Source organism: Amphiura filiformis, chromosome 1 (assembly GCF_039555335.1).
Source record: "Amphiura filiformis chromosome 1, Afil_fr2py, whole genome shotgun sequence".
In the NCBI taxonomy this organism is placed as follows: Eukaryota; Metazoa; Echinodermata; class Ophiuroidea; order Amphilepidida; family Amphiuridae; genus Amphiura; species Amphiura filiformis.
In genome coordinates, this window is record NC_092628.1 from 12618320 (window position 1) to 12631936 (window position 13617).

The window sequence follows — 13617 nt, forward strand, 5'->3', positions numbered from 1 at the left end:
AAAATTAATGTTTTGGTTCTCGTCCAGAGGATTTTCATGAATTGATGAGGGAGGGAGGTGTTTTTTTTTTTCCAATGTAAAATTAGCATTGTCAGTAGTTTTCGGTCTTCTCCAACAGTGCTCGAGGAAACGATGAGGCCCCTTTTTTTTTTTCTTCAAATGTGAGATTCTGAGGATAAACCCTAGAGTACCACAAAAAGACTTGGAAGTGATGCTTGTTCTCTAATAAACTTATTTATATGTATGAAGATTTCATAAATCATTCCAAAGTCTACAAAAATTGAAAAATCTAAAAAAAAAAAAAAAAATCTGACAAATCCCAGAAATTGAGGAGGGAGGAGACGAGAACCAAAATATTAATTTTACACGGCCTTACCGTGTTTACAACCACTCAAGAACCACAAGACCTACAAAAGTATAACGGTGATATTTTACTTCTTCTACACACTCGCTATGAAACTATCAATGCAATTTTTGCCAAAGCTCATTACCATTCGCAAGATCAGTGGCGGCGCCATGGGGGGGCATGGGGGGAAATTCCCCAGTCAGAACTCTTGCCCTGTTGCCCCCAGTAAAAAAAATTACGAAAATTGCCAATTTTTGCGGTAATTTTGCGCAAAATTTAGTGATTTTCCCAGCAAACACAAAACGTTTTCGACATCATTCGCAAAAGGTTATAAAAGGTTGTCAGAAAACGTTTAAATGTCGGGTTATATAAAGGGTACATTAATGGTATAAAACGTTTTCATAACATTAAATAACATTTGCTGGTAATTTACTGCACAGCAAACACAAAATGTTTTTCAGAAAACATTTAAATGTCGGGTTATGTAAAGGGTATAAAAACATTTTAATAACATTCCAAAAACATTTTTGAAAACTTGGTACAAATCATTCTAAACAGAATGTTATTTTGGGGTTGAAAAAATATTTTGCAAAAAATGTTTGCCCAAAATATTTACAATAACGTTTTTAAAATGTTTTCACGACCTTTATATAACCCGACATTTAAATGTTATTAAAACATTTTGTAAAAAACATTTTAAGAACATTTCTTCTGTGTTTGCTAGATGCAAATATTTTAACATAATGTTATTTAAGTGTTGACAAAATATTTGGCCAAAAATAGTTTACAATGACATTTCGAAAACATTTTAAAAATATTGTTGCAGTGTGTTTTCATACAAAACGTTTTAAAACGATTTCATGACCTTTATATAACCCGACATTTTAGGGCCGTGTAAAATTAATATTTTGGTTCTGTTCTTTCTCTCCTCATTTTCTGGGATTTGTCAGATTTTTTTTTTTTTTTTTTATAGATTTTTCAATTTTTTTAGACTTTGGAATGATTTATGAAATCTTCATACATATAAATAAGTTTATTAGAGAACAAGCATCACTTCCAAGTCTTTTTGTGGTACTCTAGGGGGTTTATCCATCAGAATCTCACATTTGAAAAAAAAAAAAAGGGCCTCATCGTTTTCTCGAGCACTGTTGAGAAGACCGAAAACTACTGACAATGCTAATTTTACATTGAAAAAAAAAAAAAAAAAAAAAAACACCTCCCTCCCTCATCAATTCATGAAAATCCTCTGGACGAGAACCAAAACATTAATTTTATACGGCCTAATGTTATTAAAACGTTTTTACCTAAACCAAAATCCCAAATATAACTTATTTAAAACGTTTTAAAAACGTTTTTGTGTTTGCTGGGTTTACCCCCTCCCAAAATTCACTTTTGCCCCCCCCCCCCGAAAAAAAAAATAATCAATCAATCAAAAACATGAAACTTTAAATCCAGCATGATTCTCATCTGGCATTTTCCATTTTTGCTATTCAGATATTTAACGTGTGGTCTTTCTACAATCTACATGTAGACGGACTATATTCACGGTCCTTCTAGACGGACTATCGTGGGGTTTTGGCTATCGAATTTCAATACATAGCATACCGCCCATCCCCATACAATCAGAGAAAATAAAGGTAGAGAAGCGACACTCCGTACAATTAACGTGCAGACGGCCTATACCGATGTGAGGACAGAAAATGTGACTCTCCTGCTAGTCTCGGGCGCGGGCCAGACTGTATGCGGTATGAACAAAAACATAATTAACTGGTTGTGTAGGAGACTAGCAGGAGAGTCACATTTTTCTGTCCTCTGCTGTCCTCCGGAGTGTCGCGGTCCTGATACAATTTTGTCAACAAAAAATGGCGACTCCGGTGAACGAAAAACGTGGGACTTCCTCAGAAGAGAAAATGGACAGTGATATTGCTAAGAAAGCCGAAGAAGAATTTAAAGTTGTCAAATCAAGAAGAGCAAGAAAGAGAAAACATGTCGAACAACAAATGGATACAGATCATGCGGAGAAAACAGTGAAAAGACCACATTTTCCTCCATTGAAAGGAGAGAAGTTGTTGGTGAGTGATAGCCCTAGAACTCTGGCCATAGTATCCGTTTTTACTTCCACTAGGGCCAGAGGCACTTACATTGAAAAATTTGTTGGAGATGCTTGGACGATCCAGTACAAAAAATCAATGCTTGATCGAACCAATACAAATGTGTGTCAGGTCACTAATTAACATGATAAAACCCACTTGAGAACACACAATCGCCAGTCATTTCTAAAGACGCATTTATACTCAATCGCTTTTGCAGAAATCTGAATCGCACGCATGATCAGTGTACTAAATCGCCGTCGTATTTGCCTGCTGAGCATGCGCATGAATCGCTATTTCAAAAGCGACACGTAGGCCTATATTGACACCCTCTGTCGGTCAAGGATTCAGTCTGATGATGAGCAACCCATGGGTATAAACACAGCTTTACACAATGACTAATTTACATAGGCACAAAAGGCCGTGTTCATGTACCGTTACTCAGCCAAACATGGCAGAGTAGGTCCCGGATGACGGTACATGTTCCTATCTCCTCAACGTTGTACCTTTCCAACAAGGAAAGAGATACGAAAAGCGAACGTCTAGTGAGTGATTGCACAATCACAATGATGTTAAGCTTACCTATAACTAGTCCGAATAATCAGACCCAGAACAAAATATTAATTTCTGACATGATCATGTACTGGGTCTGAACTGTTTCCATATGAAATCTTGATGGCAAATTGGACAATAGAAGCACATGGTTCTACGTGACAGCTTTTTAATCCCTATTCAGGTTACGTGAATCACGCTATTGTGGACCATCCTTCTGATACTTGAGTGTTTGGACAAGCGGAGCGGTTTTTGTCTACCTCTCTGTTTGTAAACAAACCAGGAGGTCGAAATCGTCCTCCTCGCCGAATACGAAAGTCAGCGTAATAGTACGGCACTGACCTATAACATGTATAACAATGTATTATGTAAGGAAGAATGAACAGTTTACCAACTTACAATTAAACATGACAACAAAAAAATACAAATCCCGACCGGCACACAACCCAACTTGACAAAAAAGCAAGGGAATGTGCCGGCATGGGAATCGAACCCACGACCTTAATTTCGATCTTTAGCATGATACGCATGCTAGACGGATGCCTAAATCGATTTTTACAAATTTAAAGGAAGGTTTTTTAAAGGAAGGTTTTTTTATTTCAAACGCTAATGGTGACCCGCAGGTCAAATTGCTAGAATTGTACATTAAACACACCTAAACAGACACAATGCAATTTGCAGGCAGCAGCTTAATCAGCGCCAATATTGCAACATTGAAACAAACAACTATACAAACATCCAATCCAACCCAACCACATCCCCCAGTAGGCAATGAGGATAAAGTGCCTTGCCCAAGGACACAACACGTTGGCACGAGCGGGGCTCGAACTCACAACCTATGTATTATGAGTCGGGCGCCTTATCCACTCGGCCACACATGCTCCCACAAATGTAGGCTACCAGCTCCCACTGAAAACGGTGGTTAAAACTGGGTCTAATGTCGGAAGGTTGTGGGTTCGATTGCCATGCCGGTTTTAACCTTGATCCAAATTTGGAACACACGGCTACGACCGTGAGTGGGAGCTGGTTGCCTAATCATATGGATAAGGCGTCCGTCTAGAGATCGGTAGTAGGTCGCTGGTTCGATTCCCATGAAGGCACATTCCCTTGCTTTTTTTTTTCAAGTTGGGCTGTGTGCTGGTCGGGATTTGTATTTATTTGTTGTCATGTTTAATTGTAACACTTTGGATTGGTAAACGGTTCATTCTTTCAGTTTTCTCTCGTAGCGAGCAATCGGTCCCCATTGTATTTATTTGTTCTTGTGCAGGATGTGTGTCCCTATAACAATAACAAATACTTGAGATAATCTCGTAGGTAATCCTGTCGCATCTATTCATAGTCCTTTACATATGTATTCTCAAGTAAAGTAGTTTTAAAATATTTCAAGTGGATGTTTAAAAAACATCCTATACATTGTAGGTGCATGTATGATTTTACATACATATGTACTCTTTTTATGTGTATGACTGCCCATGGTTGACCGATTTGCACTCCAGAATTGGAAATATTTCCAATGTTTTCTTAGAGAATTTGTTGAAAAGTATGAAATGTGTGTGTTAAAAGGGCATTTCGTGATCCACAGCATCAACCCCCACTTGAGTTGAGATTTTTATATCACTGGAAACCTCTGGCTACATAATGATTATGTACCAAAAATTTCTTGCAGATTAATTTGTTTAGCAACAATATCGTCAAATTTAAAATTTTGTTCTGGTAAATACCAGAACGAATTACAACAGTGGCCTATGGAGCAGTGTAATACCAATCGTGTAAAATCACACCTGCGTCATGCGATACTATGCAAATTAATCGGCGATTGATGATGCGACGATGGTGTGATTCAATTACACTGTAGCAATCAGAACCCAACTTCATGTTTACGCCATAAACCGCCCCGAAATGGGCAATGCAGAAGATCTTTGCAAAATGCTGTAATTCATTAAAGGAGGATTTCGTGAACCTAGCATCCTCTTTTGATGACATTTTTCAGTAGATATCCACGATAAAAGCATATATCCAAAATTGCAGTTGATTCCGATTTTGCGTTTGCGAGTTATACATGATTACATGTATGTGTATTACACTGCTCCATAGACAATGTGTTGTAATTTTGTTCTGAGTGCACCAGAACGAAATTCAAATTTGGCGATATTTTTGCTAACGAATTAATCTGCAAGAAATATTTGGTACATAAACATTATGTAGCCAGAGGTATCCAGTGGTGTAAAAATCTCAACTTTTTTGGGGAAAAGTGGGGGGATGAGGCTGTGGATCACGAAATGCCCCTTTAAGAACCTGAAAAGTGATTGTAAGTTGTAACATTTTGTTGTTGTTTCAGGATGGGCATGTTGAAATGAGGAAAATCCCTGTTCCATCTCATCGGTACACACCACTGAAAGAAAGCTGGATGAAAATCTTCACACCATTAGTTGAACATCTTAAACTACAAATTAGATTTAACCTTAAAATAAGACATGTGGAACTCAAAGTAAGTTGTTTATTTAAATTTCTTTTTCTTCACATTATATTGTACTCCGACTAATTAATAATTATTACATCAAACATGTTTTGTTTAGCATGGGGGAGGGGTTCTGAGTGGAAATGAGGTTATGGGGATGTGCAGCAGATATGGAGTGCATACAGCCATGTAGTTGAGAAGCAGGTGTATTTTCAGCCATTTTGGATTATTGATGACCCTCAATATCATGAAAATTTGGTTTAAGAGAGTGTTTTTTTCCTTCAATGTTTGTAATCCATAAGAAATTGGTGATTTTTCTGGGCTGGGAGTATTCCTCTGATCTGTGTACTGTTTCATGAGATATAATCTGTCAATAAGTTAAAACTGTAATGTGTGATTTGCATTTAAAGAATAGATCCCTATTTAAATGTTAGTTTTCACTTCCCCCCCTTTTAATTTAGAGCCAAACAAATAAGGTAAAACTAAGAAATTTTGCTATTTCATTCCAGCGCCTGCAATGTGTGTATTAGCTCGCAGATCATAGTACATGCATTCTTGCGCAGAGCATCACGTATCTGGGACGTATATTATAAGACGTGCGACAAATAGGCTTAGTCTTAGTACACCACTGGGCATTACGATCATGCAAAAAGTAGAAATTGAGGGCATCACTGTACAGCAAATCACACTTTATGGCTTTTTAAAGCCATAATGCAGGCCTCGAAATAAGCCAGAATTTCTGAGGGCCATTTGGGCCCTTGATCTTAAATGTTTGAGGGCCCTGACAAATTTTTGTGGGCCCAAATTTGGGCCATTGGTTTAAAACCTATGAACCCCACAAAAAAGTGAACAAATTGCCACAAATTTTGCGAGCCATTTGGACCCGCCGGATGTGTCTTTTGTGGGCCCTCACTGATTTTCGGGGGCCGAGGGCCCTTGGGCCCTCCTTATTTCGAGCCCTGCCATAATGATTAATGTGTGATTTGCTCTACACTACAGTATATTTTTGTTTTAAAATATATTTTTGTTTTAATTTCTTACAGACTTCTAAAGAAACAACAGATGTAGGTGCTCTCCAAAAAGGGTGCGATTTTGTCAAAGCGTTTCTTTTAGGTTTTGAAGTTGAGGTAAGTTGATTACGATCAAACAAGTAAATTTTCACAACGGGAACCACAATATTTTCATATTTGTACAGAATACTACATAAATCAGCAAAATAGTGTGGAAGGACCATCATATTTGTGGCATAAATATGGACAAAACTGATTCATTTCCATCCAGGCATACATGTAAATCTAAATTGGAAAAATAGATTTGTGGAAATGACAATTTTAATCTTTGTGACTTGCACGATTTATGAACTTTTCTTGCACAACAAATGTCTTGCCCTAGAATATACGATAAGACCAGTCTTACAGCAATCCATATCTTTTTACTTTTAATAATTAATTACCCTAAGTTATGTTTTACATTGTACACTTTTCAGGATGCCTTAGCACTTCTAAGATTAGATGAACTATTTCTTGAATCATTTGAAGTAGGTGATGGTAAGTACAATTCTAAAAAGTTTGAGACTTCCTTTCGTATACATGTCTGCAAAAATTTGCTGTGATAATTGCATTCAGGACCTTGTTTCTTTTAATGGTTTATGGGTAGAGAGCATGAATTTGAAAGCCTGTATAAAATGTATATTATATTTGCAATTTTGCATGTATATCAAAGGTCTTCAAGAGAGTCTTTTGTATACACAGTAGGCTGATTCTGAGATATTTTGATTTTTTTCAGGCACCCTGTCAATTTGTACATTTTGACATTCTAGTAAAAAAATACCCCATGGATGCAAATGTTATCACTTTGCAATGAAGTTTAGGGAGCACTACTTTAAAAGAGCCACAACACCCGGCCACAACACAACCAAATATGCCTATAGTCTGTGTGCCTTCCTTGAGTCAGTAATTTAGAGGATGTTTTTAGTGTATCACTAAATGTAATGATGATAAGTATATAAAAGTATACATTTCCAGAAAGGAAATGATGCAAGGAATCCGAACTGGCATAATAGATTCCTGCAAAAATGAACAGTTTTTGAGAAAAAAAACCCTCAAGGAAAGCATACAAACTATAAATGTCCATAAGTGGAACGAGGGAAGCAAGCTGCTGATGGAGTATGAACCAAGCAAGATTTAAAAGTAGGCGTACACTCTACTTTGGAGCTTGTGACCACTTGAATATTTAATTGATATTTCTAATTGTATTCTTCATGTTCTTGCTTTCTGCAGTGAAACCATTGAAGGGAGACCATCTGTCCAGAGCAATAGGCAGGATAGCAGGCAAGGGAGGCAAGACAAAATTCACCATAGAAAACGTCAGCAAAACCAGAATAGTATTAGCAGATCACAAAATACACATCCTAGGATCATTTCAGAATATCAAAATTGCTAGGACCGCTATTTGTAATCTTATCTTAGGTAAGTGTTATGGTGGTATTTTTAACCAGGGGTAGCGCTAATTTGAGCCATTGGGTTGTTGATGTTGCTGTAGGATCATTTGACTTATTTCTATTGTTTTGGATTCATAGTTAAAAAGTTTGAAATTTTGACCTCTTGTTTGAAAACCTACAAGTACAATCAAGGAAATTAATGTTGGCACACTCTGGCATACTAAATGTAAATCGTCACCCCTCTCCCCCAGTTCAATGTTGATGAAAGCACTTTTTCCATTGGGCTCTCCAGTTTCCCCAACATTGATTGAGGAGGGATGGGGGATGGAAGGGGAAAGGAAAAGGTTTGTACTTCTCATCAAACATAGTTTATACTAATTTCACTGAACTATCAGAGCAGTACTGAAGAGTTCCAACATATTGTCAAGGTGTGCCAACTATTAATTTCGTTGATTGTAGCACTACCCCTGTTTTTAACCATATATGTGGTGTGATCAAGCAAAATCAGTCCGAAGTGGGGCATTTTCAATTTTCAGCGCCAGGACATTGTGATTGACAATGTACGTGTCGTGTAGTAATAATTGTAGGTCCAAAATCCACATTGTGTAATTGTGCCTGAACAAAATTTTAATGAGGTTGCATATAATGTAACAAAACATATTTTGAAAACCATGTTTCTTTGTGATTTTCTTATAGGGAGCCCACCATCCAAGGTGTATGGAAATATGAGAGCAGTGGCCAGCAGAAGTGCAGAAAGATTCTAATTCAACATCATTATTGGAACTATGAACTGCTTATTTAGAACTATGAACTGCTTATTTAGAACTATGAACTATGAACAGTGTGCTTCGACTATATTTATAAATACGCACAACCACCTCCACGCTGCCATAACAGCTTGCAGACAGAAAGTCTGGAAGTGACCTTAAGCACGGCGGTGGTCTTCCTGTACATTTTGAATGCAAAGGCAGTAAACGACACCAGATTGTGCAGCAAAATTGTCTATTTTGTTTAACTTTGTGATATTATTGTAAACGTTTCTTACAAAAAAAATTTTTTTTCCTCGTCAAATACTTTCAAAATGTTTTTCATAACATCAGAAATTTGTGATCACCCAATGTGTAATAATTTTGCTATAAACTTTGATGATATTTATCCTAAAAATTCCTATCCATGTCTGTATAGTGGACTAGTGGTCAATAGTATGAGGATTTGTTCACACTTGGTGGTCTTGGTATGTCGCGCCTGTGGATTATGTGCGTATTTATAAATAAATACGTAATGTAAATTTAGTCGAAGCAAACTGATGAACTGCTTATTCAGCTCTTGTTTGACTTGCAAGAAGCTGAGGACAATACTACATGGGTGTAGTGGATTATCACATATATCAAAATGTATGACATTGGTTCAGGGCTCAAAATACATGGGAGCTAAGGGCAATTTGCCCCAGAATTTCACAAAGCAGTCGCTGTGACTTGCTGTGATTAATATTTGTGAATGGGAAAAGTACGCAAGGGATACTTTTAAAGAATCTGGTATCAAAAATCTGTATTTTGAGCCCGGCAATTTGTCTATTCCACAAAACTTTTAACTCGGATATTATTACAAGTAATATTTGCTTGTACTACTAACTCTGTGTAAATAACTTACAATAAATAGTGTCATGAAAAGGGCCATCATGAAACATTAACCCTAACTTATTGGATGCTTTTTGGCAAAGGGGAAGGAAGGAAAATGATGATGAAGAGATTTGTTTTCTTTGGTGCTGTTTTGATCCCCAGACCCCTCGAGTGCTAGACACACGAACAACCTTGGCTCGCCGTGGTGGATTTATACCTTGGCCGGCCACGCTTTCCGTGCCCAGGCCCCATATATGCTTTCACATGATGACGCAATCATATATCAGATGGGATACCTTGCCATTTGATTGAATTTTGGCCTGTAAAATAGTAGAGGGCTCCAAGATAGAATTAGACCTAAGTGCCCTTGAGCAAAGTAAACCTGGGTTGTACAACTAAGCTAGACTAATTAGCACTGGACAGTCAGGCACTTAATTAAGTCATTTTAAAAGGGTACAAAGTGAGTCAATTTAATGGGAGTGCTTATCATTCACCGTGTTATGGACAATTTCCATCAGAAGCAAAACCAGTCATCCAGATTTTACTTGAACATTTTTTCTGAGGGGGCAATCTTTGACCCTGCCCCCTCTGGTTGCAAAATAATGCTGCATTTCAAGTTCACATAAAATATTTCTTCATGGCAAAGGCGTCTTTGAAGCAGCGAACCTACGTCGGGGCTGACATTTTCTTCTAAAAGGGAGTCCTAAATGTGAGGTGGTCATACTTACTTTAAACAAATAAAAAGCCTGGTGCCATTAGGGAAACAAATGATTTAGTGACATTTTGGGGCTGTGTGTGCAGGGGGGGGGCATAAACACTTTCAACCTGAGATGGGGAAATCATAAAAAAAACACCCCAAAACACACTATTTCTGAAATATTTGGGACCCTCTTTCTGAAGAAAATGGCAGCCCCTAGTTGTAATTTCTTTATTAAAAGACATCAAGTTAATAAAATACTGTTAAAACTTCTGTGTACAAAATGCAGAACGCCTACTAAAATTGTTTAAACTAAATTGTAAGGTCCTCAGATTTTAGTTTTTAATGTATAAAATATAATGCTTGGGACTTGAAAACATTTTGTGTTATCAGGAATTTTGTGGTAACAGAGTTTGTGTTATAATGAATTTCCACTGACCTATATGCAGGCCTGCAGAAGAGGGCCCTGAGGCTTACAGAATGCAGCATGACATTTTGCCTTTTTGATCACCACTTTAAGGGAACTGGAATGAGCGTTTTGAGCATTTCGACAGCATTTTTGTGGGACATGAGAGCACATCAGACCTATCGAATTGCATTCTGAATCGAAGAATGTCTTTCTGATATCAAATAATTGTCATTTTATGAAATTCACGATATAATACAAATTTTATGACAAATTATTAAAATTTGATATTTTTCACATTTTGGAGATATAACAGTCCTCGAAGTAAATTTTATAAATTTAATGATATAGTCTTAAAAAGTGTATGTAGCTGGGAGGAAAAGCAGATGATCAATTGAAACTTTCGACCTTTCATATTGAAGATATGGATTTTTTCCCAAAAAGACCTAATTTTTTTGGTGTTTTGAAAAAAAAAAAATCCATATCTTCAATACGAAAGGTCAAAATTTTCAATTGATCGTCGGCTTTTCATCCCACCTACATACACTTTAGGTAGAAATCATCAGATTTATAAAGTTTACTTGAGTACTGTTAAATATCAAAAATATCAATTTTAATGATTTGCCATAAAATGTGTATTACATTGCAATTTCAAAAAATTATTTGATATCAGAAGGCCATTCTTCGTATTCAGAATGCAATTCAATATGTCTGATGTGCTCTTTAGAATGTCCCACAATAATACTGCCCAAACGTTCATACCCCTTCCCTTAATGTAAATATAACATGTTTTCTGCATGCTTCATGGGAATTCCTTGAAATTTTGAAATTGATCTCTACTCGATTGAACTAGAATTTGCAGATGGACTTGCAGTTCAAGAGATATCTTCATGTTGTAGTCTGTAAACAACAATGTCTGGATTTTCTCTAATTTGAGGATTGTTTTGCCCCTGATTTCAGAATTATAATTTTACTTTAATTTGGGGAAAACCATTCACGACCCCCTTATAATGCTGTTAGGAAGGGCAAGCAATATTTGGTACACTGTTTGGAAACAAGTATGCGATGTGCTATAGTGTGTCGCAGCTCACATAGGCGTAGATCCTGGGGAATGGGGAGATAAATCCCCCCAATATTTTGCCAGGGGGATGGTCCATACAATCATCCCCCAATGTTGACGCCTGAATATGGGTCTCTGACCAAATTTAACTCATATTTGCCCATTTTAGCCCCAAAAATGCAAATATTTTGCACGCTAGCCACGCTTCGCACACATTTATTCCACTTTTGTACCATCAATTTAGCTTCAAAATAGCAACAATTTGTGTGTGCTTCGCGCATATTTGTACCATAAACGCCAAAAGGTGCTGGATTCACTAGACTTCAAGAATTTTTTTCCAACCCCATCTCCCCCAATGTCAAAAAGAAATCTACGCCACTGGTGTCTCATCACTAATTGAGAGTAAGGGCATGTTGGTTGGATTTTCGTAGTGACAGATTTGAATAAGTGCGTTTATGGGTTGCATCGCCAGCATATGGACAAATCGCCCTTTACGCTTGTGTCCAGTTGGATTAGGTTAGCGTACGTCATTCGAATCTGTCAATGCAAAATCTAAGATGATGTTACTCTCAACTTGAGGCGAGACAGACTATAGGGTCCGTATGCACAAAATAAGTTAGACAATGTCTAACTTTCTGATTAAGAAGAGAACAAGCCCGGTATTTATATACCTTGATATTATTGTGGAATGTAGATTCTGCTAAGAGCAAAGTTTCAGACTTTTTGCTTAGAGTAAAGGAGGAAAAGATAACAGTAAAATAATCCTTCTATTAAACCTGCCAAGGGGGAGGGGCCTGCCTTCTTGTATGACATCTGCCCCCTTACCCCACCCTCCCTATGGTGTTGACACCCTTGTCGCTGGCCCCTGGGTTGCAGGACACCCTGAAATTTTAGATTTTTATGCCAAGTTTTTGGGGTTTTTGCTCATTTTAGTCAATTTTAATTTTTTTAATCCCCCCTTGCCATAATTAAAGGCATATTATAACATTTCTGTAAAAATAGATTAATATTTATTTTCCATAAAATGTTAGCTTTTACTGTCAAATATGTCCCCTTTTAATTTTGAGCCGAACGAGTGAGGTAAGGCAAAGAAAACTGGAATTTACTACTAGCGTCAATGTGTTACTTCCTCTGATGTGTATGAGTCCCGCACGCCGTGTACGTATTGTGTTATGTGTTATGAACATCGCATACATGTTCGACTAATATTTCCATCGTAATAATAAAAAAAAATTTTATTCAAAATCTCGGATTTTGACAAAACTACAGCTGGCAGCACCTGAAGTCTTGATTTTTGAACTATGCAAAAATCATGTGTACCCCCGGGGTGGTGAATTATAGGGGGGCAAAGATTTTTTGGCAGGCCAAAGGGGGGGGGCATGCATTTTTTGGCAGGTCAAAAGGGGGTCAAGCGATTTTTGGCAGGTCGAAGGGGGGGCAAGCAATTTTTGGCACAGATATTTTGGGTACCATTTTATATTACGCCCTAAAAAGGCGTAGGAAAACGCTTAGGAACACGTTCAAATATGCAAAATTTCCTGCTCGCTGCGCTCGCATTATATGATAAGACAATTTAAGGTTTTAAATTCGGGTTCCCCAAAATCTTGCATGTGTAAGGGGGGCAAAGATTTTTGGCACGTCAAAGGGGGGGCAAAGGTTTTTGGCACGGCCAAAGGGGGCAAAAGATTTTTGGCACGGCCAAAGGGGGGGCAAGCGATTTTGGCAGACCATTTTGAGAATTCACCACCCGGGGTACACATAATTATTGCACCACCCCTAAAGTCCCGACTAAAGTACATTACAATCTTGTAAAAAACAGAATTTAATTTTTTTTGAGGGCGTTCTCCCCAGCAAATGTTATAATATGGCTTAAGTCGCCTTTCCTTTCATCTGGAAATATTCTGACTACATGTACGTCACTACACACAAGCGGCTACGGGACGACAGGT

At 37.5% G+C, this 13617-nt stretch overlaps 1 protein-coding gene across 1 annotated transcript; it reads left to right on the plus strand.

Moving 5' to 3' along the window:
* The first annotated feature begins 2188 nt into the window (after positions 1 to 2188).
* Positions 2189 to 10773, plus strand: LOC140155868 (RNA-binding protein PNO1-like). The gene is made up of 6 exons (XM_072178900.1): positions 2189 to 2418; positions 5327 to 5476; positions 6490 to 6573; positions 6933 to 6993; positions 7726 to 7914; positions 8583 to 10773. Exons 1-6 carry the CDS (start codon positions 2209 to 2211, stop codon positions 8648 to 8650), a joined length of 762 nt encoding a protein of 253 aa, XP_072035001.1. The 5' UTR covers positions 2189 to 2208; the 3' UTR covers positions 8651 to 10773.
* Positions 10774 to 13617: the final 2844 nt, after the last annotated feature.

What these genes read in the sequence shown, in the direction of transcription:
- LOC140155868 (XM_072178900.1), top strand. Translation starts at nt 2,209, where the DNA reads ATGGCGACTCCGGTGAACGAAAAACGTGGGACTTCCTCAGAAGAGAAA. An exon ending in TAAGACATGTGGAACTCAAA is followed by an intron (nt 5,477 to 6,489) that starts GTAAGTTGTTTA and finishes AATTTCTTACAG; the next exon opens with ACTTCTAAAGAAACAACAGA. An exon ending in TTTTAGGTTTTGAAGTTGAG is followed by an intron (nt 6,574 to 6,932) that starts GTAAGTTGATTA and finishes TACACTTTTCAG; the next exon opens with GATGCCTTAGCACTTCTAAG.